Source organism: Botrytis sinoallii (genome assembly GCF_014898435.1).
Source record: "Botrytis sinoallii strain Bc 23 chromosome Unknown BSIN_002, whole genome shotgun sequence".
Taxonomy (NCBI): Eukaryota; Fungi; Ascomycota; class Leotiomycetes; order Helotiales; family Sclerotiniaceae; genus Botrytis; species Botrytis sinoallii.
This window is the reverse complement of record NW_024066029.1, coordinates 1,575,434-1,598,792: the sequence shown is the minus strand read 5'-3', so window position 1 is coordinate 1,598,792 and position 23,359 is coordinate 1,575,434. Positions and strand designations below refer to the sequence as shown.

Genomic DNA, 23,359 nt, shown 5'->3' with positions numbered 1-23,359 from the left:
ACTGTTTTTTTCCCATTGATAACCTGCACACTTGAACAATCAAAACAATTTGAGCCGTGATTTTAGTACGGGCAATGAGGCTAGACGTTCATACGGTCCAGCCAGTCAGTGTTATTATCTATAAAGTTTCTTCCCAGGAAGTCAACAGCACAACACTTTCTCTCACGTTAGCAGTTTTTCAGCTACAAGATACTCCCAGTCTTAATATCTAGATCTATCTCAATTCATCAACGACAAATCGAATAGTCAATACCTTCAATTTTGATATCGAAGTAATGGCTCCTTCGGAAAACCAATCCCAAAGCGTCGAGTCAGCGACTACCATTCTTTATGATTTCAGCCTTGCTGATATCACGGAGTCCAATGATAAATATAAACAACGTGTTTCCTCATTTTTCCGTCCTAACAAATCAAAGAAAGTTGCTAAAACCAAGCAACGCACGTTGACCAGCAACGTAGTGGATAGTCCCACCATCAAAGAAACACGTGAAGAAGTTTTTGAAGGAAAAGGCACCATGGAAAAAGCCCCTATGACATTGTTTAGGAGACGAAGAAATTATCAATCCCAATTTCAGGACGAGTCAGAGGCTAGATTTGAACATGGTGATTCAATCTCAAGGGGCCAGAACTCAAAGCATATCAATCCCCGAACTGCCCAGTTCATGATGCGAAGAGAGCAAGGATTGAGACGATTACTGACTTTGAGTGATGATCAGACATCGCATGCCGAAATCTTGGCTGAAATAGTGGCTAGGGACACTGCCGAAACAAATAGTCTCAACAAGACAAACACCGGATCAAACTAATCTTAGCCAGCACGTTTTTGATATCTTTCTGTAACCGCAGATCATAACAACTGAAGCCTGAGAGCTAAGAGAGGTGGGACCAGAAAGTGGTCAATGATGCTTTCGTTGATTGATTGGTGATGGGAAATATTGTATATTTGCGGGGTTTGGAGTAATGGTGGCGTTAGGAGCACGCGAGAAGCATCTTTCGATTGGCGAAAACTAATGGCAATGAATATACGAGATAATCGAGTTATGTCGGAAAGAATCAAATACGAGATATACTTGAATCGCGTGTGAGGAAGAAAGCTATCAAACTTGTGGTCAATTGTGTGTAAATATTAAATCATCACGGAATGTAACTTTAACCATGGGGACTTTAGTGATATCGCTATCTCAGTTGCACAATGCATGATTGATAACGTGAACATATGTAACATCCCGCGTGGAACACAAAGTGTTGCGCGAACATTAATGTCGTGGCCAATATTGTGATTGATTGGACAGAAACGGTACATTGAGGCTCTCGACGCTTATGAGTTTACCGGGTGCCATGAACAACGTGCGTATTCCCAATGCTACCAAATGCTTGTACATCTCCAAGGGGCGTCGCCTGAGAGATAGTCTTTAAAGTGAGAGAGAAAACTAAAACGTTAACATGATACGAGTTTCTGTGTCCCAGGATCATGATGACCGAGTCTATTCTCGCCGTAAATAGTCTTGCATGATCAAATTCTCCGAAACTTCGGCGAGGAATTATGTTATAATATTGTAGTGATTTTGTCCCGAAACGCAGAGCTTTCCGATAACGTGAGAGAAGTTAAATCCAAAGGGGATGCGAGGAAGAAAATCAGAGTGAAAGTAGTGTACCCCGATGTTTCAAATAAAAGGATTTGCTATCTCAACTTTAATCCGGAAGAAGTGTTTGAATGATTCAAAACTTTAGGCACATTGTATGGAACGACTTTCCATGTGAATTGTGGGCAAAGTGTCAAAATTCACATGTGCTATGAAACTTCATACGCTTTGATATTAGTGTAGCCCGAGGTCGCTATGATTTCAGAGAATCTTTGTGGCCGATGAGACTTTGTAAAACCTGATCTATCAGATTTCATACAACATAAGGATCTCGCGGGAATAACCTCAGCTCTTAATATTGCCATCTCCCTATCTCAGAAGGAAGATTGAGGTTTTGCCAAGACGAAAATATATGCTCATATTCTCTTCAACTCTTCGGTGTGCGCATTATCTCAACTTGTCATCCTAGTCTTCATCCTGGTGCAAGAGAGAGAAATAAGTAACTTTTAATAATCAACTCAATCCAAGAGTATTCCGGGAAACAGTTGAGGATTGATGATATGCAGGTTGATCGATTTCTCACTTCATGTCAAACTTTGAAGGCAGCAGGTATGTACTCATGACGGACAACAAGAGATAACATGCAGTCAGATCCAAATACATGTTTGATAACTGATGTGATGTAAAGCTTTTGCTACGAATCAAAGAGCATATCGGGAAAGTACGCAGATGAATGTAAGATTTTACTTGGGGGAAGATTTCGACCATATGGACGTTGAGGATATGTACGCTAATGACGTAAGCACTGACTGATTGGTTGGTTGTGTAGTGATGATATAATTGATCGAATAGCGTAGTGTGCTTCTAGTGAAACCTCAAAAAAGCAGAAGACAGAAATGGAAAAAGGAGAAATTGTATGCGAAATACGGGGTAGAATATGAACATACAGAGTACGTAGGAGAAAAAAGAGATCAGAATTGATTACCGTGATAAATTCCATAACAAATCAACCACAAATCAACTTTTAAGGATTAATTGTATTAAATAAATTCTTAGATATTGTTTAGCTATAATCCTATTTGTTCTTTGAATTCCTGCATTGAAATAGAACAATTGAAGTATTGAAGAGTTTCGTCAGTAATCAATTCTGGTCTTCTTTTTCTCCTGCGAATACTCCCTATACGTACTTTGTAGTGAAGCGTGATTTTAGTGAATTGTAGTGAAGAGTGATACCAAGGAATATCTGATTTATGTGGAGCTTGACCATCGTCATATGTGTCAATAGCTGATCTGATTGGCTGGAAGGGACAGCCCCCTAGCACCTTAACCCTAATTAGGACATTACGAAGGTAGCTGGAGGTATCTTTTCTTTGTTTTGTTTGTCCAGACTGACTGGCTGAATGATTGAACTTCACGCAACACCAACCACAACCACACTTCAGTACATTAATATAGGAATCCTTTACGAGTAACGTTATGAGTCTTGTCCATATTAACCTGCCGTGTACTTAATTACAATTCGACCTTCTCCTTCACTTCACAAACCTCATTCCACATTGATGTCGTGATAATTACACCAACCTGCCACTTTTATCCCTCATTGCTTGCCCGGGTAGTATCCACATCAACGGCCGGGAACCTTCGGATCATCCCAGTACTCAGTCTTGAATAAGTAACAAGACCCCGAAAGGATCTCGAAAAAAAAGCTCCACCTCTTTTAACCACACTACAGAGTAAAATACAGGGAGCTGGACCCAATTGAATTACTGTCGTGGACAGTGATCATTGGAGAATACATCACAAATTATAGATCGAGTTGAGATGACCTCGAAATCGATTGTCGGAAGTACTCGCTCAAGCTTCATCAGCAATGGCTACACTTCGACAAGACCTGCCATCCTGGGCCTTGCGAAGATTCTGTTCTTGAGTATCTGCCAAATCACTTCAGTATCTGCCGCTCCTATTACAGCTTTCCTTGGAATTGCCAGTGAAGAGGATGCGCCAAAAGATGCCGAAGATGCAAGTTTGTGGTTATATCTATCAGTCGCGGCTGTCCTGGTTCTCCTTGGAGGTGCTTTCGCCGGATTGACGATTGCGTGAGTGTTCAATGGAAGTTCACAAAGTTTCAATACTAATAGAAATTTTCATCCAGATTGATGGGACAAGATGGCGTTTATTTACAAGTCATCGCGACTTCAGGAGAAGGAAAGGAACAGAGACATGCACAAAGGGTATATGGATTATTACAAAAGGGTAAACATTGGGTTCTTGTGACATTACTACTCAGCAATGTCATCGTCAACGAAACGCTTCCTATCATACTCGATCGATCGCTCGGTGGAGGATGGCCTGCGGTTCTTGGTAGTACAGTCCTAATTGGTATGTTGTGTAGCTGTCGCATTGATGGAGTGTGTGTTGATTTGCTTTAGTTATCTTCGGAGAAGTCATTCCTCAATCGATTTGTGTGCGATATGGTCTATCCATCGGAGCATTTATGGCACCACCTGTGCTGGGTCTTATGTGGCTATTAGCACCTGTTGCATGGCCAACTGCGAAACTTCTCGACAAACTACTTGGAGAGGATCACGGAACCGTATATAAGAAATCTGGTCTAAAGACACTTGTGACTTTACACAAAACTTTAGGAACAAGTCCTAGCGATCGATTGAACCAAGATGAAGTTACAATCATCAGTGCAGTGTTGGACTTGAAAGAAAAAGCAGTTGGAGATATCATGACACCAATGGATGATGTCTTCACTATGAGTGCCGACACGATACTTGATGAGGATACCATGAACGTCATTTTGAGTGCTGGTTATTCTCGCATTCCTATTTACGAACCTGGAAATGAAAAGAACTTTGTCGGCATGCTTCTGGTTAAGATTCTTATCACATACGATCCGGAAGACTGTAAACGTGTCAGTGATTTCGCCTTGGCTACCTTACCGGAGACTCGACCTGAAACTAGTTGCTTGGACATTGTAAATTTCTTCCAAGAAGGAAAATCTCACATGGTGCTTGTTTCGGAATATCCTGGCGAGAACTTTGGTGCGACCGGTGTGGTTACATTAGAAGATGTCATTGAAGAGCTCATTGGAGAGTAAGTGTAAATTGTCGTTCTCTACTTGCACAGATCTAACAAACGATAGGGAAATTATTGATGAGTCTGATGTTTATATTGATGTTCACAAAGCCATCAGACGAATGGCCCCAGCTCCCAAATCTTCAAGAATCAAGCCAAATCAAGTCGTTGAACAACCGGCCAATGGTTCTCTTAAAGCTGCCGAGGACAGTCTCATCGATCTCTCGGAAGACCGTCCAAGTAACTTGCATGCTGGCGGTAGAAGACGCAATCAAACCGAGGTCAGAAGCGTCAGCCCTGCCAATCATTTCGGTACTAGCCCCAAGACAACTTTCATGCGTAGAGTCTCAACAGGTGACAACGACAGAAATGTCGTTGCCGTCAGAGCTAATATGAATGATATGCGTGAACACTTGAAACACCTGGGCCCATCCAATCTTGCTAGTCGACCAAAGATGACAAAGTATCAGTCTGTCAAGATTAAGCCTGGAAATGTCTTTGCTGGTAATAGGACCGATTCTAGAACGGACTCGATTCCTCATCGTGGATCTATTGTCGAGGAGCCTGAGTTTGAGCCATACCATGACTCTCCAGAACTTCATGGTGGTGAAGGTGAAGGGTTACTCAGATCAGCCGGACAAGACGCCAAAGATGGAGTTCAAGCTTTGCAACAAGGTTATGGCACTTTAAGCAATCGCCTTCCTTCTAATAAACTTGCCGAGGATGACTCGACCAAACCACCCCAATATGATGGTCCACTCAGTCCAGTAGGGCAACCACAATCGCCTGGTAACAATCTTTCGATTTCCAACTTTTTCAACAAAAATAAGAGCACAGATACCGTCGGATCTCTACCATCTCAAAAGAGCGGTACGAGTCCTCCAACCAAACCATCCAAGCCATCCAAGAAGAGAAGTACAGCTAGAAGTGGAAGCATCACAGAAAACTTGGTAGAAGCTGGTGGTATTAGAAAGATGGTCTTGGAGACAAACGCAAGTAGTGAAGAAGAAAATCATAAAGATGGTAGAGTACTACACTCAAGTAGTACTGGTAGTGGAAGCAAGAGTGCTAATGGCGGAGAAAATAAGTTTATGCAATTTTTGAGTAATGCAGGAAGCACGGATAAATTGGCTGATGGAGAGAGGAAGAGTCAGAGATCTAGTCAGACAGATAATACGGGGGCGGATAGTGGAAGTGGTGTTGGTAGTTCGAAGGGTCATAGTAAAAAGAAGAGTAAGAAGAAGGGAAAGAAGAAGAGCAGTACGAAGTAGAGAGGAGAGGTGATATGTAATTATATTCAGGTGTGGTGAAGTTCTAGGTGAAAATTGAGAGATGGGTGGAAATTGCTTTGAATTTGCTAGGAACGAAATGAAAGGGGAAGAAGAAGATGGATTAATGATATTGCTGGCTATTATGCGAAATGAAGGGTGCGAAGTATGGAAGGTTAGGGTGGAGGGTGAGGGTAAGGGTTTCTGTATTTATTCATGTATGTATATAAAAGTTGTTCAATGAAATGATGTGGTCGCTGGCGGTCGCGATCAATTCCTGGATGAGTTTTTCTTCGGGAAGGGGTTGTGTTAGTGTTAGTGTATGGGTTTGTATGTATGTATGTGTGACTGTGACTATATATTGCTATACACCTAATCACGGGTATAATTGCGTCTAGTACCTAGGTAGGCTTGGGTGTAATGAAAAAAAAACATGCAACTTTGATGACATGCAAAAGGCTTTCGCGAAACTCTCGAAACGAGGATTTCCTCACAGGCTCTACAATATTAGAAGAGATTATCTATCATGGAGTTTTGTGAAGTTTTGTTTAATGTCTTTCTTTATTCATTCGTATTTGTATATATGTGGTATATCCATTTCTCAAGTCTTCCCCCTCACCATTCGTGCCCATGTCGGTTTAATCGTTCTTTCTTTTTCCTTTTCCTTTTCCTTTTCCTTTTCCTTTTCCTTTTCCTTTTCCTTTTCCTTTTCCTTTTCCTTTTCCTTTTCCTTCTCCTTTTCCTTTTCCATTTCCTTCTCCCTCCCATCAATTCCAATTTTCATCCTCCTACTATCTCCCAACCCTCCACCCATCCCCTCTCTTTTCTCCCCCTCTCCCATCTTTCCCCTCCCCCACAAACCGGACTCCCAGGTAAACTCATCGTTTCCCCTGGACTCTCCACCGGCGTCACACTCCCATCCGTATCCGACATTTTACTCTTGATGGAAAAGACGGAGTGGGTGCTACTGACTAGTGTGGAATTTCCGCTTCCGGGTCGACTACCATTGCTGGTGGGGGGTGGGAAGTGTGATTTGTGTGGGGTGGTGATGGGGGTTGGGGAGCGGGTGGGGATGGGGATGCCGGAGGGACGACGGTGTAGGGTGAGAGAGAGGGGGGGGTCTTTCAGGTTGGTGAAACTGGGGTTTGGGGATGGGAGGGGGAAGTAACTTTCTGGGGTGCGGGGTGGGTTGGAGTTTGGATTGGAGGAGGGGGAGGGGGTTGGAGATGAAGATTGCATGGAGATGCTGGAGTTGGTGTGGACGGCGAGATTGTTGATATTGAGGGTGTTGGTTGGATGGGGTGTCCCGTAGGGCGCATTGCGACCGCGGCCTCGGGTGTGTGATGGTCGGCGTTTGTGAGGGTTATTTGATTCGAGGGTTTGGATGCGTTCTTCTGCGCGCGTCAGGGCTTCGGTTTGTGCTTTTAATTGTTTTTCATAGCGTTCTTTGAGGACGTCGTTTTGTTTCTTTGCGTGGTTGCGTTCGTGTTCGATTCGTAATTCGTAGGTTTGGTCTTTGTTTTGGAGAGTTGCGAGACGTTCTCTCAAGGTGATGTTTTCGGTTTCTAGTTCGGAGATTCTGCTTTTTGATGATAAACTGCTTTCGGAGATGGTTCTCATTTTTGTATCTGGTTATATGATTAGTGGGTTTTGGTTGGGGGATAGATAGAAGAAACTCACTTATTGATCGAGACATTACGTCATTCTTTTTGTGACAGCAAGATAGATGATAGATTTGATCTAGGCCCCCAAGCTCGCATAACCGTTCGTTAACTTCCTTTACTGAAGGTCGTTGTTCCGGTTCATATAACAATATTTTCTCCACCAGGCCGAGTATATTCTTGGCGTCGAAATTAGGCTCTTTTTCATCAGCTAAGGCTGCTCTAATTGCCTTGTCCTTTAATTTATTCAGATGTTTCGATAACATCTTATACTTCATTGGCCATTCCTTCTCCTTCATTACTTCGTCAAATGTCGCTAATTCAATTGAATCTCCATACAATACTGTCGCAATATTGAGGAATATACAACCCAGGGAAAAGACATCTGCACTTGACATGTGATGATATTCCCCATCATAAACCTCCGGAGCTATCCAAGACGCAGTACCATATCTTCCACAGGTTATGCTGTTGTCCGAATCTTTGACATCTCTCGCGATACCGAAATCGGCGAGGTATACCCGGCCGGGACTTAGTAAAATGTTCTTGGGCTTTAAATCCCGATGCCGAATACCCTTTTCATGAACAAACAACAATGCCTCTGTAACACATCCCATAAGCTGTTGTAAAAATCCTAGCGCGGTTTCCGTCCTTTTTATATGCGTCGGATGATCCGAAGGGAGAATCGGTCGTCTCAACATGCACAAATCGTCAATTTTTCCAATATCCTTGAGTCCGAGAGCAAAAAGCCGTTTCATCGCATCATCTCTATCCGCACACGTATCGGAACGAATCCCATCTATATCATCGAGGAAAGTGCTCAGATCGCATGTTGCCGCCGGGTAAAGAAGAAGATATAGATTTTTGCGCTTGTACGTATATGTGCCGACCAGCTTCAAAATATGTTTATGCGCCAATTCCTCCATGGCATTAGCTTCCTCTCGGAGCTTTTCGACCGTCATTCCACCACGAGGTATCACGCTGAGATATACAAATCAGCTTTACGGAGTCATAGAACCGGGGTATTGGAGACATTTCTCACTGTTTGCGGGCCATGGTAACGGCACCATATGTAACGCGCTGCACCAGCCCATAGCTTCCAGAGCCTAATTCTCTTTCTGATGATAGGTGTAATTTCTTATGATCCGTCCAATTCTGAGGATGTTTACCAAATCCAGACCATCCTCCTTTCGAGCGCTCCCATTCTTCAATTTGCTTTTCCTCGCGAATTTCACTGGCGGGTTGTCCGATCACCATTGTCCATCCATCATCTACTGCGCCCGCCATTGTGATATGGGCCCTAGATGTCGCCAATTCAATTGCGCTTGTTTATCTCTCTTCCCGCTCCAGAATTCCACGATTTGGAATCAATAGGTTTCGAATATTCAATGAGGAACGATTTTTAATAACCAAAATCTTACGGTACAATTGATGGTAAGAATGTCTGTATGATGCACTGCCTCAGTTCAGAGCTGGAAAAGTCGTTGAGGCGAAGTTTGTGGCTGGCATCCCCGCATATGCAGTGTAACATCACCATGTTTATCGTGCATATCAGATTTTCCATCCCACTTTCGAGAAGAGTATACAAACGAAAGGATTGATAATTTGACGTAATCTCGACGGTATATACCACCTGGTGTACATAGTATCATCGTCGCTCCAGAGGTATCTGAGCTAAGGGATGGGAGAAAATTCAGAGTAGTACTCTATGCACACGGTAAATAATGACTTCAAGAGTTTCTAAAGAGTAGTATCTCTCGCAAGCGCTACAAGTCTTGAGAGAATTTGAACAGTCGATTGCTCTCAATTTTTCCTCGTTACATTTCCAGTTCTAGATATCCATCTTCTCATCCAACTTGCCTTCTTCAAATCACGTTTTGAGACGGTATCGTGGAAGGGTCAGCTGAGAATGAGGACAGGTAGCTCCTGCCTCAATTGCCAAAATCGAATGCTTAATGCAGCATCTTCTTTTGTCCCCATCCCTCATCATGAGTTAGAGTAGAACATTGAAGAAAAATCCATCACCTCAATCATCCACTATGTAATCAGTTCATGTAAATTGGTGTCGCTAACAAACAAGCAAGTATTTTGATTGATACATGTGTTTTCGCGAACTACATAAAGTTGAATTATGACTACAATAAACTCTAGTATAACAGTACACAAATTTTCCAGGTTTGAGGTTTATACAAGCCTTCAGATTCCATATTTCAATCCAACAAGCACAGCAACTCAGTTTTCTCCCTGGAATGGCAATCTCAAACCAAAGGTGTGGTTCCGGCCGACCTCATACAGTCGCTCGCTTATCTACAGTCTAGATTCTGGTCGCAGCGATGGCTGCTAAACTACCTTCAGCCTGCTTGTTGGAATTGATGATAGGCACTTGTTAATTTGCTCGTTCAGAGGCTGTGAGGCCCTTTCTTAGACCATCTGTCCTTTCTACGTCACTCAGGCTGTCAGTAAATCCAGTTTGAATGCACACACTAGACCACACCCTACCATTCCTGTCCTCAAGCGTTGCGTCATATCTTCGGTCAATCAATTATAATGGAGTAGATGCCCATCTCCAATAGATTTTATTCTCAACATAGTGCAATCATACCTCATCAATAATCTTTGAGAGAATCAGAATTGGACAATCAATTCATTCAACCAACACCATGACTTCACTACGGGTTTTGAAACCAAATACATTATATATTATTTTCCAAACGAGAACAACGAGAGAAACGAGAGACGCACCTGTACGTCCCTTAAGAAATAACAATACTGTAATTAATTGCTTATTCATCTTATTCCACGTTGTAAATTGCTAACAGTTTGGTGGTGGTAGAAAGTTAGTGCTTATATATCCGGCTCAAAAGATCCCTGGGTTGGACGCTGGGGTACAATAAACCCAAAACTATCCACCAACAGAACAGTGAGGTTTAGAGATGTCAATCTTCGCCACCGTTCCCAAAGTTTCTTTCTTTGGGAGATTATGCCAACAAATAACAATAACAGAGTGCTGAATCGTCTACAGCAAATGTATGTAAGCAATAAGCATGGCAATTGGACTGCCTCAAAAGCATCATTACGTCTCTTGCAAATGTTACATGGAGGTCATAAGAAAAATTTACTGTTCCAGCCAATCATTCGTAAGTGAAATGGCTCACTACACAATTATGTAATATGTCACTAACTTACTGAAAGCTGCTCATGCATCTGGAGTTTTCAGAACCATCCAAGAAGCCGAAAGGAAACTGCCCGTGCAAGATAGAGGGTTACCAAGCAACTTGACGATACTGAGGGTACAACCTGGTGAAAATATTCAGATAGTAGATTTTGAATCGAAACCTAGCCTTAAGATTATAGGTGTACTTTCAGAACATCCGCATCATCATCATCATCATCATCGGCAGCAACGTCATCACCGAAATCCTATACGTCCCCGTTTAGTATCTCGAAAAAGTTCGTGGCATAGAGGACAGCACTATTATGATCATAGACGCCCCCGTGAAAGAAATGTGTCTTTCGAAGATTACCCGCTGTCCAACAAGACAACAAATCCAGCTATGTATGAGGCTAGAGTAGGTGAGTACATGGAGCCACCTATACATGCTCAGCAAGGTCATTCGCGACGATCATCATTGCCTCAATTATCATCAGCAGCACCACCAATCTATCCAACAGTCGGTGCTCTTCCACCTGGAGGTTACGTAATGCCACCTGTAAATCCTCCCCAGGTAGTGGCTGTACCTCAATATCCTCAAGTCGTTCCGACTATGGCAAACGGTCAACCTCTTCCACCACAGACTGCTGAACCAGTTCCAGTACCAATTTCAAGTTCTACAACTGGTAGACGTCGATCTATATCTTCGCACCCAAGTGATACATATTATCGCAAAGAGTCCAACTCACAGAACTCTTATCACCCTTCAACTGATTCAGTTAATTCCAATCCCCGCCATCGACGTAACTCTGAGTCTGAAGCAAGTTATCATGGAAAAAGAAATGTAAAAGACGGAAATAGTAGTTCCAATCACGGACACCATCTCGGCGTCAGAGAAGCTCTATCTCATCTCAAAGATAAGCTCATGCATCCTGTACCACCAACACCATCCGATCGCTAGGTCGCATGATAGATATAGTTATGATTTCATGTGAGAAGCTTCAATATACGCTCATGTATATTATTTGTATGAACGAATTGGTATTCTGGACGAGGTCAAGAAGCATCTCACATACGCAGATACATTGTATAGTAATAACAGAATGAATTGCCTTTTTCAGTTGAATTGATTCTATGGCTAATAGGTATCAAGATTCTCATTCATATATTTGAGTTGACGCTTCCCGTGGGGAATTTTGTCCGAGTGTGTTTTCCGTGCTGCAAATTCTTTACATTTGTGATGGGAGTGCCAGTACATTCAACCTTTCCAATCAATGAGTAATGAGCATAATATATTGAAATCAAGTGATTCACCAAGGTTATTCTCTCAGAAATAGTGAATTTATGATGACAAATGCACTTCACGCACAATTTCTACACTTTTATTAAGAAGTGACAGTATCCTCGAACTCTACACTTCAACTTCTTTCACGATATCAGCACATTGCCGCAAACTCCAATGGCCCAGCAATAAGGACCTGATCATCGATATCACAATACTTTGAGACAACTATTTCGATGGCTTCGGAACAACCAGAGAAAGAAACTACGGTTTCGACGATGTGGGGTCCAGTTGCAATTTTCAATGGCACCAACTACCCCTTCTTCGAAAACTCGGTCGTAATGGCTATGGCGGCAGCAAACGCACTGGGGTTCCTCGACGACACTGAAACAATAGTAGCGGTACCAGCAGAAACAGACTCCGATATACAGTGGAAAATATACCAAAGCTACATAAAAAGAAAAGGCTATGCGATCTCGATTCTCAACTCCGCTATAAACGATATTCAACGTGCTGCAATCGTCGAGCTTATTCAAGCTGGTGATATAACGGGAAGTTGGAATAAATTAGTTGCAATGGACCCTGCACAACACCCCTCATATGTTGCCAATGTGCGCGAAACCTTCTTTGAAGAGACTTTCGACCCAAAAACTCAAACAATACGGCAATTCATCGATATCCTACTGAGCCATCAAATGATGATTTCTACGAGCAAAGGTGCCATTTGCGATTTGGAACTAAGATCGGTACTTCTTGAGAAGCTTCCCAATACTGGCATCTGGCGTTCTTCGAGGTACTTCGCTATCGATATGAAGCTCTCACTCGAAAGAACTATTATGCATCTTGTCGTAATGGCAAGCTTGCCGATTCCGAAATCCGACACAAATGATGGAGATGCAGTGAATTCAAGCGTCAAAAAGAACGATAAAAGAAGAGGTAGTGAACATAGATTTGACAGAAGAACAATAACGAAGTATATTATTCGAAGGGGGAAAACGGCCAAGTCAAGGAAAGATTAGATACATTCGCTTCGGGGGACGAGGTTCAGGTTTCGATGGATACCTTGTATCTGGCAAGGATTCGAACCTTGGGCAACAGGCTGGCTCAAATCAGTACCTTTACTATTTTGAAAGAACTTGTTTTAGGCAGGATTTTTATGGGATAGCCCAATCACATATTCTGGTTTAAGAGAACCTTCGAGTGGTTCCTGTTGCGTGTTTCCAGAAAACATATCCCAACAATTGCCGAGAATATTAGATTATTTTATCTCTCAGCGTTATTTGAATGGAATTCCGCCCTTAAACCAATCTGTTGTTTGATGTCTGTACAATCACACTCTTTGATCACTCTTTTTTTTACATCTGATATGATACATTCTTGACTTTAGAAAATCTAGTTCTGATACATGGATGTTAGCTCCTTTCAGTGAACATCAATTTATCTGTACGTTCTCTCTCACATAAAACAATAAAACAGCTCAACATCTCAAATTTTATCTAATTGTCGGGTTTGAAGCATTTATATACTGTTGAGGTTTATAGCATCGGTTTCAGCTTCGAGAGGATTAGAAACTTAAGCGAATGAACGAGACGCAGAGAGATTATTTGCATCAGAATACAGCAAGCCTGTTGCGTTTTGTCGACTCAAAGGTTATGTTATCAAAGTAGGGTATCTTGCCCAGCTTTGGAATATCGATTCACAATACTCTAGAGCTATATAGGATTTGCTCCCAGAGATATCAAAGACAGTTGCAGAGAGCTTTGAGTTTCTAGAGGTGCAAAATAAGGCGAAGGGGTCCGAGCTTGCTGGGACGGACGAAAAATCTAGGCCTAGCGATGCTTCTGAAAGACTGGTGGGATTTGGTCCTGGAGGTATTTATAATGTTTGAGACAATTAGAGTGGATTGGAAAGCGAATAATATGTGGGAAAAGTCAATCAGTTTTCGCTGTTTGGTATAATCTTTTATATGGGAAATTGTTACATTTCATCCAATCAAACGATATCAACCAATCATGCTGAAAGTTTCACAAGGCTTTTCCAACCGTTCTTCAACATACTAATCGAAGGAAAAGACAAAAAGTTCAAGCAAGCAGTGAAAGTGACTTCATTCAGATAACATCACATTCACTTCCGTAGAATATATTTCGCGGCTTGCCAGCATTAATTACGAATACTTATATTGAAACAAAAGCTATCATTTAATAAGAAAATATCAATTTTGAACTAGATATCCAATCTGTTCCCCCATGTTCCTGTCCGAAGAGATAAACCAAATATACATCCCCTGGGCCCATCAAACTTTTCAATCTCCCTCCTGCAGTAGAGGAATCGAAATCATTATATAAATCATCAGAAATATCTAGGAGTCAAGACCTCTTTGCTGCGTACTTTGTCATGGCTGATGATTACTTATTCAATCTCAGATTTCATCCTCCCAATCATTACCAGCAACACCACTACTTCCGCCGCCTCCTCCTCCTCCTCCAGCACCGCTATCATCTTCTTTCTGTCCGCTCCCTCCATCCTCCCCTCTACTTCTATCTCTTCCTCTACCTCCTTTCTTCCCCCTACCTATTCCCGTTTCCTTGTCCATTCCAAGTACTTTCTTGGGCTCCTTATCCTTCTTTGAATGTTTACCTCCACGGCCCTGTTCCGCTTGAATTTTACGTGCGAGTTCCATTTGTTCATTCCTACTAGCGATATTCATACCAAAACCTACTTGTTCCTGTGCATTTTGACCTTGCTGTGGCGGCTGTTGCTGTAACGGGGTGGGATGAACGAACAGTTCGCCAAAAGGAACAGGCAATGTATGAGGGTTCAAACCTGGTAGTTGTTGCTGTTGCTGTGCAGCCGTACCAAATGGTGACCAATATTGCATTTTGAAGGATGATGGAGCGGGTTGTAAACTTGGTGGTGCTGGCTGATTCTGTTGTTGCACGGCAGTACCAAAGTGTTGCCCAGTTTGAACAGAGGGTATCATGGTTATAGGAAGATTCGTGGGTGGAGTGGCCGGTGGAACCCATTTTTGACCAGACTGGGACACAAAGCTTTTCGAACTATCGAAATTAGACCAAGTAGATGCACTACTCTTGAACACAGGGGTTTTCTTTGACCCTTGACTGCTTGTCGCTGCATTCAGCAGAGGCATGAATTTTGATTTTGGGGGCTTGGGAGGAGGGATGGCTGGTTGGGGTCTGAACAACCGAGGATTTGGAATTGCTTCGCCATCCCGATATCTCATACCCACCCAATGGTGTCTATCATCTTCCTGACAGTATCCTATTCGTCGATCACTGACTGACGCAACAAACAATAAGTTGTCACTTGCAGGATTGTATCCACTTGGTTGGGACCAAGCTAAAACAATGATAGTACCGTCGGCACGAGTCACACAATTGACAATGGCAAGTTCATATCCCCCCAGTGTCGGATATCCTCTGAGTATTCTAGCGACTTCTTCGTCTTTCCAAGAATTTTCGTGTCGGGGAAAAACATCATCGAACGCTTGCAATACTGATTCTGGAGTGAGATTACCTCGCAAATAGTTGGGACGTTGATGGCGGATTGAATAATACAATGCTCGTGGGGCGCAATTATGTATCCAGGGTGTTCGATTACCACCACGTCTCAAGCCTTCGTTGAAATGTTCTAGATCGACATTAAAAGTCCATCCATCTCTGTTAAATGGGGCTTTGATAGAATTTCTGCCATAATTCTCAATCCTGGGCAAAATGACAGCTGGTAGTATTGGTGGTGCCTCGACTGGCTCATCAATCACAATAGGGTTGGCTGGTAGACTCCCAGCAGGTAGCCTCTCAGCTGGTAGCCTCTCAGCTGGTAGCTCTCCGACTGGCAGCTCTACGGCTCGTATCTCTTCGGCTCGTAGCTGCTGGACTGAGAAGCCCCATTCTAAATCCTCAAGAAAGCCTTCAGAATCGCCATCCCGCCTCCTCCGCATACCCCTCCACCCAATTTGCGGTTGGCAAACTACGTAAAGCAAAGGACTCTCTGAATCGCCCCCATAAATACTCACAAAAAACCTAGAATCTCCAGCAGCTACATCGTGTGGAGTAATGGCTGCGAGCCTGTAATGTGGTCTGTTAGCTCCATTTCCTAGTATACCATCTAACACCACTTGAACATGCTCCTGAAAATAATCTTCCTCGTGGTGTGGATGAGCTCTCTGGAATCTGTCAAAGAGATCCTCATAGGCCTCGTTTGCCCTTATATTATTCCATAAAATCCCTGGATACTGCCAGTGCAAGGAATTTGCCACTGCACTTATTGAAGATAGACCTTCACGTAAAACAGCCTGTCCAGGAATTGTCCACCTGTCGACAACATGATCTACTTTCCAGTCTGTCAAATCGAATTCCATCAGCGTAAATAAGCGTGGATCCCGTGGAGGGGCTTGAAGATCAGATCCGCTGTCAGACTCATGCTCAGACTCAACTGGCTTCAAGCTCATCCCCTGCCAAATATTACCCGATAAATACAACACAACGACCGTTTTTGGTAGAGTCACCTCCAAGGTATTCGGATACAGAATTTCCCGGGATAGATATTTGAAGCCACCATCTCGTCGAGGAAATTGTGTAACAGTCTTCAGAACAAATGAATTACTGATTTTATATAGAGCTTCAGCCACGTCGCGTTCATGAATTGGGTCGATCAGGAAGTTGACATCTCTACCTAGTGTTCTTGCTAAGTGACGCTTAAATTCAATGGGCTCAAGGTCGCCTGCATCATGATCTGGTAATTGTTCTTGGATGGATCGTTGCAACGCCGATATGACACTGAAAGCAGGAGTAATATTTTCTTGATCGTGTGGAAGTACATTCCATCTCTCGATATCGAATACCTCATAATGTGTGAATAGTGCTGGAAATAGATCTCTATCCCTAGAACGGAGAGGCGGCGGAGATGGAGTTGGGGAAGGTGGAGGCGATGGAGACTGGGGTCTCTCCGGTAGTTCAAACCCAGGTTCTATGCCAAATTTTTGGCAGATTTCGCGGACGAAAAGAATGGTGTCGTCATTTAATGTTCCGATATAATCCCAAATGTCTTTCAATTTCAATATCCAACTGAGCCTACGCGCATTCAAATTCTCCGGACTGTCTGTATTATCATCCACCCAGTCATCTGTCGCTCCTAGCCATGGAGGATCACTCTCTCTTACCAACCTAGATAGATCGTGGAATATGCCTGTAAGCTGGTTGGAAATCCTCAATATAGAGATTTCTAGAGGCTCTCCTTCTACACATGCAATGCCATGAGCTCCCGGAATATCTGGGATGTCTGGTATCTCTTTACCCCTTTCTTGCATTTCTCTCCTCAAGGCTAGAAGGTTTCTTGCATAAATTGCCAGAATGGGAGCCGCTATTCCAGTAATATTCAGCGCTTCTCCTACTGGTGGTGCTGCCGCTTGTGCTTCTCTGAGTTGGAGCTGCAGCTCCGTATTTAGTGTCTTCAGATTTGTCACTTGTGTGTTCCTCCGAGCCACTCTATCTCTCAATCTGACCAGTTCCGCTTCATTCTGAGTTTTACCCTGCGAGAGCTCGGCTAGAATCACTCGAAAACTTTGTCTTTCGTCAAGTAAATGGTTCTTTTCGGCAGTCAAATTTTCCAAGTAACGCAGTTGATTCGCCATTTCGGGTGCTTGAGGTACTATATTTTGGAAATGAGCCTTCTCAAGTGCGATCGACAAGCGTCTGATCTCGTCTTTTGCGCCAGGTATAAAACCAAAATACTTGTCCAGAGGCTCAAACCTATTATCAGCCCAGTTCATAGAGCCCATCGCGTGGTCAATTTGTGCCTTGAATGTAGATATCTGCACGTTCTTGATTGCAATCTCTCGTTGCAATTTTTCCTTTTCTTGATTACAGTGACGTTGAACAGCCTCGATATCACATTCCGGATCTGTAGAAAATTCAAACCTCTTGAGCTCTTCGGTCAGCTCAGTAGCCTGGATGATTGCATCCGTGTAGAGCTCCCCCAACCGCTCAGACTCCCCATATAATGCATCTCTCTTGATTTGTTCCATCTCTTCTTCATGTTTGACTTTATCAAACTTCGATTTTTCAACTATCATTTCGGAATGGGCGAGGTCAACCTCCGCACTAATCAACCTCTCTTGCAGTTCTCGCAAGATTTGTTGTCCTCTAGAATCCAAACCAAGTGATGTTACAGCACTTTCATCTCGATCGTCCCTCAAACGTTTAATTGTCACATCTCGTTCCAAAATCTCTTCCTGTGCATGTCTCCTCAATTCAAGATTTTCTTGCGCCGTCTCTCGCCACAACATTGTCGCCCTACCATTGTTGACGATTTTGAGATCCTCTTCCAACGTTTTGACTTTATCTTTGAGTATGGCCATCTCAGCACCAGCTTCTATGAACGAAGAAACAAGATTTTGTATCTGTTTACGGTGCAAATCTCTCGTGTACACAGCCACTCCAAGCAACTTTTCTGTCGCTCTAGCTGGACCCCCCGCTAATATCAAAGCACTCGAAGCTTGACGTGATGCGTTGAATTTTACTAACAGTTCATCATATGCAACCTGTTTCTCATCCCTCTGTCGCTCCAATCCACGTATTTTCTCATCTTGAACTTCAAAATGGTGATGAAGTCCTACACATTCATTTCGCAATCTCAGCATTTGCAGAAACCTCCTCCTCCAACCATTTCGGCTCTCTATAGCGTTACTTAGTCGCTGTTCAATGACGGTTATTTGATGTTCAAGATCTGCGACTCGCTTCCTCAAACTCAATCGTGTTTTGCAAAAGACCCAAAGAGACCGACACGCATCCAGAAGCAGTTTTAATACATTCGAACATCGAACAATCATTTTAGCAATTTCGAGACGAGCAAGACGTAATAAACCTCCTCGCCACCACAGAATAAGAGCCAACTCTTCTAAATCTTGCTGATCCTGAACGTTTTCCAAATCACGTCCAGCAGCGGCCAACCTTCTCTGACGGTCAAAGATCATTGATGCAGCACGCAAAGGTATCCATTCTAGTCTATGAATTATCAAGAAAGCCGGTACGCCATATTGAAGCCCATGCCAAAAGACTAACGGAACAAGGCTGGGTAAAATGTGGCCAAGGTACATAAGGAGGCCTCCGTAAAGCAGGTGGTTTATGAGTGCGTTCGTGGCAAGAATCGTTGGATACCACATCCACTCAGACAAACCTTCTCTAACCTTTACAATATTGTGAGTTTCAGTAAGAAGAAGGAAGAATGAATATCATCACATACAATTAGTCCATACAAACCCACAAGAATTACATTTATTGGCTGTAGACACCCTGTTAGACAATTTTGATATGACTTTCGGGAAAGTGATCATTTAACTAACAACTGTGTATGCTAACACCCGTTGGTCCGTACGCCAATCCGGCATGAAAATATCAGATATTCTATTGATTGATTCGTAAATCGCATCCTTTGACTGTTAGTTTCAACGGGTAAGTCGGTATCGGGGCTGCTTACCACATTATCCCACAATCTCTTCGACCAGCCAGCGTCATTTCCTAGGCAGGACATATAAAGCCACCATTGATCGTTACGCATCTCCCAGAAATCATACCCCGGTTCCCAACCTTTTACGTTTTCCAAGATTGAGTTACATTTTTGTATGTCTTTGAACGTGTAAATGTTCACCAGCCAGTAGGCTTGATAATAATAATAAATTCCGCCTACCCACCGCAATAAGCCATTCAGTGGCGTAGTAAGCCACGTTCGATATACTGTGGATGCTCCAAAAGCTAATAGCAACAAGAAATGCTTTTGCACCCACTGAGAAGCAAGCTTGAGCTCAATTCGCCCAGTTTTTAACAGTCCAGCTAGATGTACCAGCCGACCATGCCTGACAGGAGGAAGTGCGTCGGCCATGTTGTTCCAAGCTCAGAATCAGGCACATAGAGAATAATAGCACAATAGAAACTGGAATCCCTAGCGCCCGGATTTTATATAATCAACACAAAGTAGAAGAAATGATCCTTCCCCCAAGTCTCGATGTCAGAAGAAATGATGTATCAAAGACAAAAATAGTATGAGTGATATGTGAGTGATGTGAAATAGAAATTGAACAGATGTAGCAAAGTAACGCGTGATTTGCCGTGAAGTTAAGATTTATGAAACAAAGGACAATTACCGTCAAAATGGTCACAAAGGTTTCCACGAGATGTCTCGAAGAAATTTTCCAAACACACAAAGAGAGGTAAAGCAAGTCATTTTCCCCAAATGCGGTAAATAGTGAATGGAATTAAAGTGTCTGAGAGGCTCAAGAACATGGAAACGAGGCTTGACTTATGCAATGGGATCATACTGCCAGTTTTTTTTGTAGAAAAAAAATTAGGATGCATCACTCTCATTGTCAGATACATCAAACTCTCTAGCCCTGCCCACTTCCGTTTCTTCATCGTTTTTTATTTTTCCAAACCCTTGGTTGAATGCAGCTTCTCGTGACGGGTAAGGCTCATGACATTTGGAGGAATGCAGCCTTGGAAAATACCTTCTATATGAGAAATATGCTAGAGAAATACCAAGAATAGATCCACATGTTACATCATACACATCATGACTATAAAAGCGTTAGTACTTGTCATCGAAAATTAACGACGACGCAACTTACCGGTAATCTTCGCATCGACTAATCGCAATCATGGCAGCTCCAAGCAATGGGGCGAGGGCTAAGAGTACCCTCCCGAGATCAGTTCTAGGTCTGAACACATGTGTTTGTCCTGCAAAGAAAAATGCGAGGTATCCAAGTCCAGCAAATGCAAAGGAAGAATGACCAGAGGGAAAACTTCTCCATCCATCATGTAATGTATGGTGATCTTTTTCCGAGCATACATGAATGGTTACCAACTTGTTTTCTGGTGTTTCAGGTGTAGGCTTGCAGCGAGAGATAAGATCGGGTCGAGGTCTCCCAACAGCATTTTTGATAACATCAGTAATGAATGATGTGAGAACCAGGCCTATAAAGAATCCTAACATAGTGACATGGCATTTGTGGAGGTTCGCTCTCGAAATTCCAAGCCAAACGGCCAAGGTTATGCATGGAATAACTCCTGCATATATCAAATTCCATCCAACGGGTACTCTCTCCACCAAAGCATGTGGATATTGAATATTGATGTTGTTTATAAAAAACATGCGGTGGAATGGCTCTTGAAGAAATTCGATCTGAATAAAGGGGGTTGATTAGAAGTTGTACGGAGGTATATAACAAGGGGAAAATGAACCAGGGAAATTACCAAAATGTATGCCGTCAACAGCAATACAAAGCCAACATAATCTGGCGCATAGCTTTTCTAGAATAGAAGTGTTAGGAGGGTGAAAACACAAATAGAATAATGTGTTTGAATGGCTTTACCTCCCAGAAACGGGCTACTGCACCAATCCATCCGGGCTTTGAGGTCAATCCTCCATTATTTCGTCCGATTCGAGACATTCTTGCGACACAGCGCAGCGGTAAAAGTCAGGTTCTTCTCATTGAGGAGTATATATCAAAAAAATGAATGATTGTGCCAGAATGTTTGGTTTCGAGTTATGGACTGGGCAGTTCGTAAGAAGACGTCCCTTGAAAGGCACGCGACCCACTTTCCTCAGCCTTGTCTGGCACCGGAGGATCTTCGGTTATTAGCTTCTATCTAATCAATGATTGTCTACCAAGTCCATCTACCATTGTTCTTAAAGACAAAAGCATTCAACTTTCGACAACTCCACAACATTGGGAGAGCTTAACTTATCACAGGTTTAGCCAATTACCTCAATTGCATGGAAAGATAAACTCTACCAAAATCAATCATGGCGGAACAACAGCAGCAGCAACCAAACTTGATAGCCCAGGTTTCCCCCGGTCCACCATTATTTTGGAAGCAATTTACTACCGATAATCTTGAACGGATAGAGAAGCTACGCGCGGAGAATTTTCCAAACTACAAGGTCGCCGACAACTTATCTTACAAGCTCCCTCCTCGTATTCATGATGTCCCCGCCGAATTGCGATTTCTGCAACCCCCAGAACCACCAGCGACTGGAGTTTACAGAACATTTGGACAAATCCGACAAGTATGTTGGACGCTACTGAACATTGATCTGTCAAATAGAGGATGAGAAGCACTGATATTTTATGGCAGATTAAAAATGAACTTCCTCCCCTTGAAGAGGGCATTGAGCAAATATATACACCACCTACCACACCAACAGGAACCGGAAAGCATGAGGATCGCAAATTGATTCTCAAAAGATTCGCAAAGTCATTACTATTGAACTTTTTAGAATTGGTTGGCACAATGAGTATTCATCCAGAACAAGTATGCGAAGCCATCTCTCTTTCTCGCCAAAAACTATGCTAATTGAGACATTCATAGAGCCACGAAAAGATAGCGGACTTGCATACTATATTCGCCAATTTCCATCATTTGCTGAACGAATATCGACCATATCAAGCACGAGAATCATTGATTGCAATGATGCAGGATCAATTAGACAAATCCAGAGCGGAGACTGCGGGCATCATGAAAATGAAGGAGAAGGTCGAAGGAATGCTAGAAGGGTTTGTCGAGATCAAACTAGGAGACGAGGCGAATACCAGTAGTCAAGATCATGAGAATGTAATAGAGGACGAAGGGAAAGATATTTGGGAGCAATTGGACCTGGAATTTGGCTGAAAGATGATTGACCAGACGATTCCAGAAGCCCGGGATAGAACACAGCCATCTGCAAGTGCCATGCGTCTAGATGTTGCTGCGCTGTTCCAAACGAAGATTATCGGATGAGACGCGTCTACTGAGGCGTTGTCAATTCCCTCGAAATATCATCTGTGAAAGACCGGCATATGAATTCTACAAAGGCAAGGCTTAGCCACCATAGCCTCACGGGCTATAACTATTTCTGGTACCGACGAGTTGATCTCAATTGTTAGACGGCTTGGTATCTTGGTTGAACCTAAGCTCCCCTGTTCGTCCCAATAAGAAGAAGAAGAAGGTAGACCAGCACGGAGGTGGGAATCTACAGCCACTTGGCAGCTCTTGAGACCTAGGTAGTCGGACGAGACAACTGAAAAATGCTGGGGTACTAGGATGTTTTTAATGCCAGATAGCAATCTAAAATTGATAAACCAAACCGAAACTTAACCAAGATTCATTCTCTGCAAGAAAAGTTATCATGATTGTCCGCTAATTGCGCCTCCACTATTACATCGTCCAAAATGACGATGAGCCAATTGCTAGGCGAGTTCCAAGCTTCCAAGATTCATGCCTAATAATTGACTTTCTTTGTATCAAGCCACGTCTAGAATTATATATATTATCATTCAC

General features: G+C 42.9%; 8 protein-coding genes across 8 annotated transcripts; 5 read left to right on the top strand and 3 right to left on the bottom strand.

Moving 5' to 3' along the window:
- Positions 1-275: 275 nt before the first annotated feature.
- Positions 276-806, top strand: EAF02_001547 (uncharacterized protein; the record flags this gene model as incomplete). Its single annotated transcript, XM_038897595.1, has 1 exon — positions 276-806. The coding sequence occupies one exon, from the start codon at positions 276-278 to the stop codon at positions 804-806; it is 531 nt and encodes a 176-aa protein (XP_038762570.1).
- Positions 807-3,404: 2,598 nt separating this feature from the next.
- On the top strand, positions 3,405-5,938 carry EAF02_001546 (uncharacterized protein; the record flags this gene model as incomplete). The annotated part of the gene is made up of 4 exons (XM_038897594.1): positions 3,405-3,679; positions 3,736-3,962; positions 4,013-4,685; positions 4,735-5,938. 4 exons carry the CDS (start codon positions 3,405-3,407, stop codon positions 5,936-5,938), a joined length of 2,379 nt encoding a protein of 792 aa, XP_038762569.1.
- A 598-nt stretch (positions 5,939-6,536) lies between these two features.
- EAF02_001545 (uncharacterized protein) lies at positions 6,537-9,000 on the bottom strand (the record flags this gene model as incomplete). Its single annotated transcript, XM_038897593.1, has 4 exons — positions 8,639-9,000; positions 7,616-8,577; positions 6,797-7,563; positions 6,537-6,776 (listed from the first exon to the last, which is right to left on the bottom strand). Exons 1-4 carry the CDS (start codon positions 8,881-8,883, stop codon positions 6,537-6,539), a joined length of 2,214 nt encoding a protein of 737 aa, XP_038762568.1. The 5' UTR covers positions 8,884-9,000.
- A 1,256-nt stretch (positions 9,001-10,256) lies between these two features.
- Positions 10,257-11,708, top strand: EAF02_001544 (uncharacterized protein; the record flags this gene model as incomplete). Its single annotated transcript, XM_038897592.1, has 3 exons — positions 10,257-10,400; positions 10,430-10,733; positions 10,789-11,708. 3 exons carry the CDS (start codon positions 10,257-10,259, stop codon positions 11,706-11,708), a joined length of 1,368 nt encoding a protein of 455 aa, XP_038762567.1.
- A 557-nt stretch (positions 11,709-12,265) lies between these two features.
- Positions 12,266-13,048, top strand: EAF02_001543 (uncharacterized protein; the record flags this gene model as incomplete). The annotated part of the gene is made up of 1 exon (XM_038897591.1): positions 12,266-13,048. One exon carries the CDS (start codon positions 12,266-12,268, stop codon positions 13,046-13,048), a length of 783 nt encoding a protein of 260 aa, XP_038762566.1.
- A 1,400-nt stretch (positions 13,049-14,448) lies between these two features.
- EAF02_001542 (uncharacterized protein) lies at positions 14,449-19,925 on the bottom strand (the record flags this gene model as incomplete). Its single annotated transcript, XM_038897590.1, has 4 exons — positions 14,449-19,233; positions 19,290-19,328; positions 19,390-19,476; positions 19,524-19,925. The coding sequence occupies 4 exons, from the start codon at positions 19,923-19,925 to the stop codon at positions 14,449-14,451; spliced, it is 5,313 nt and encodes a 1,770-aa protein (XP_038762565.1).
- A 462-nt stretch (positions 19,926-20,387) lies between these two features.
- Positions 20,388-21,489, bottom strand: EAF02_001541 (uncharacterized protein; the record flags this gene model as incomplete). Its single annotated transcript, XM_038897589.1, has 4 exons — positions 20,388-20,616; positions 20,668-21,221; positions 21,293-21,349; positions 21,412-21,489. 4 exons carry the CDS (start codon positions 21,487-21,489, stop codon positions 20,388-20,390), a joined length of 918 nt encoding a protein of 305 aa, XP_038762564.1.
- A 356-nt stretch (positions 21,490-21,845) lies between these two features.
- On the top strand, positions 21,846-22,711 carry EAF02_001540 (uncharacterized protein; the record flags this gene model as incomplete). The annotated part of the gene is made up of 3 exons (XM_038897588.1): positions 21,846-22,109; positions 22,178-22,354; positions 22,412-22,711. 3 exons carry the CDS (start codon positions 21,846-21,848, stop codon positions 22,709-22,711), a joined length of 741 nt encoding a protein of 246 aa, XP_038762563.1.
- Positions 22,712-23,359: the final 648 nt, after the last annotated feature.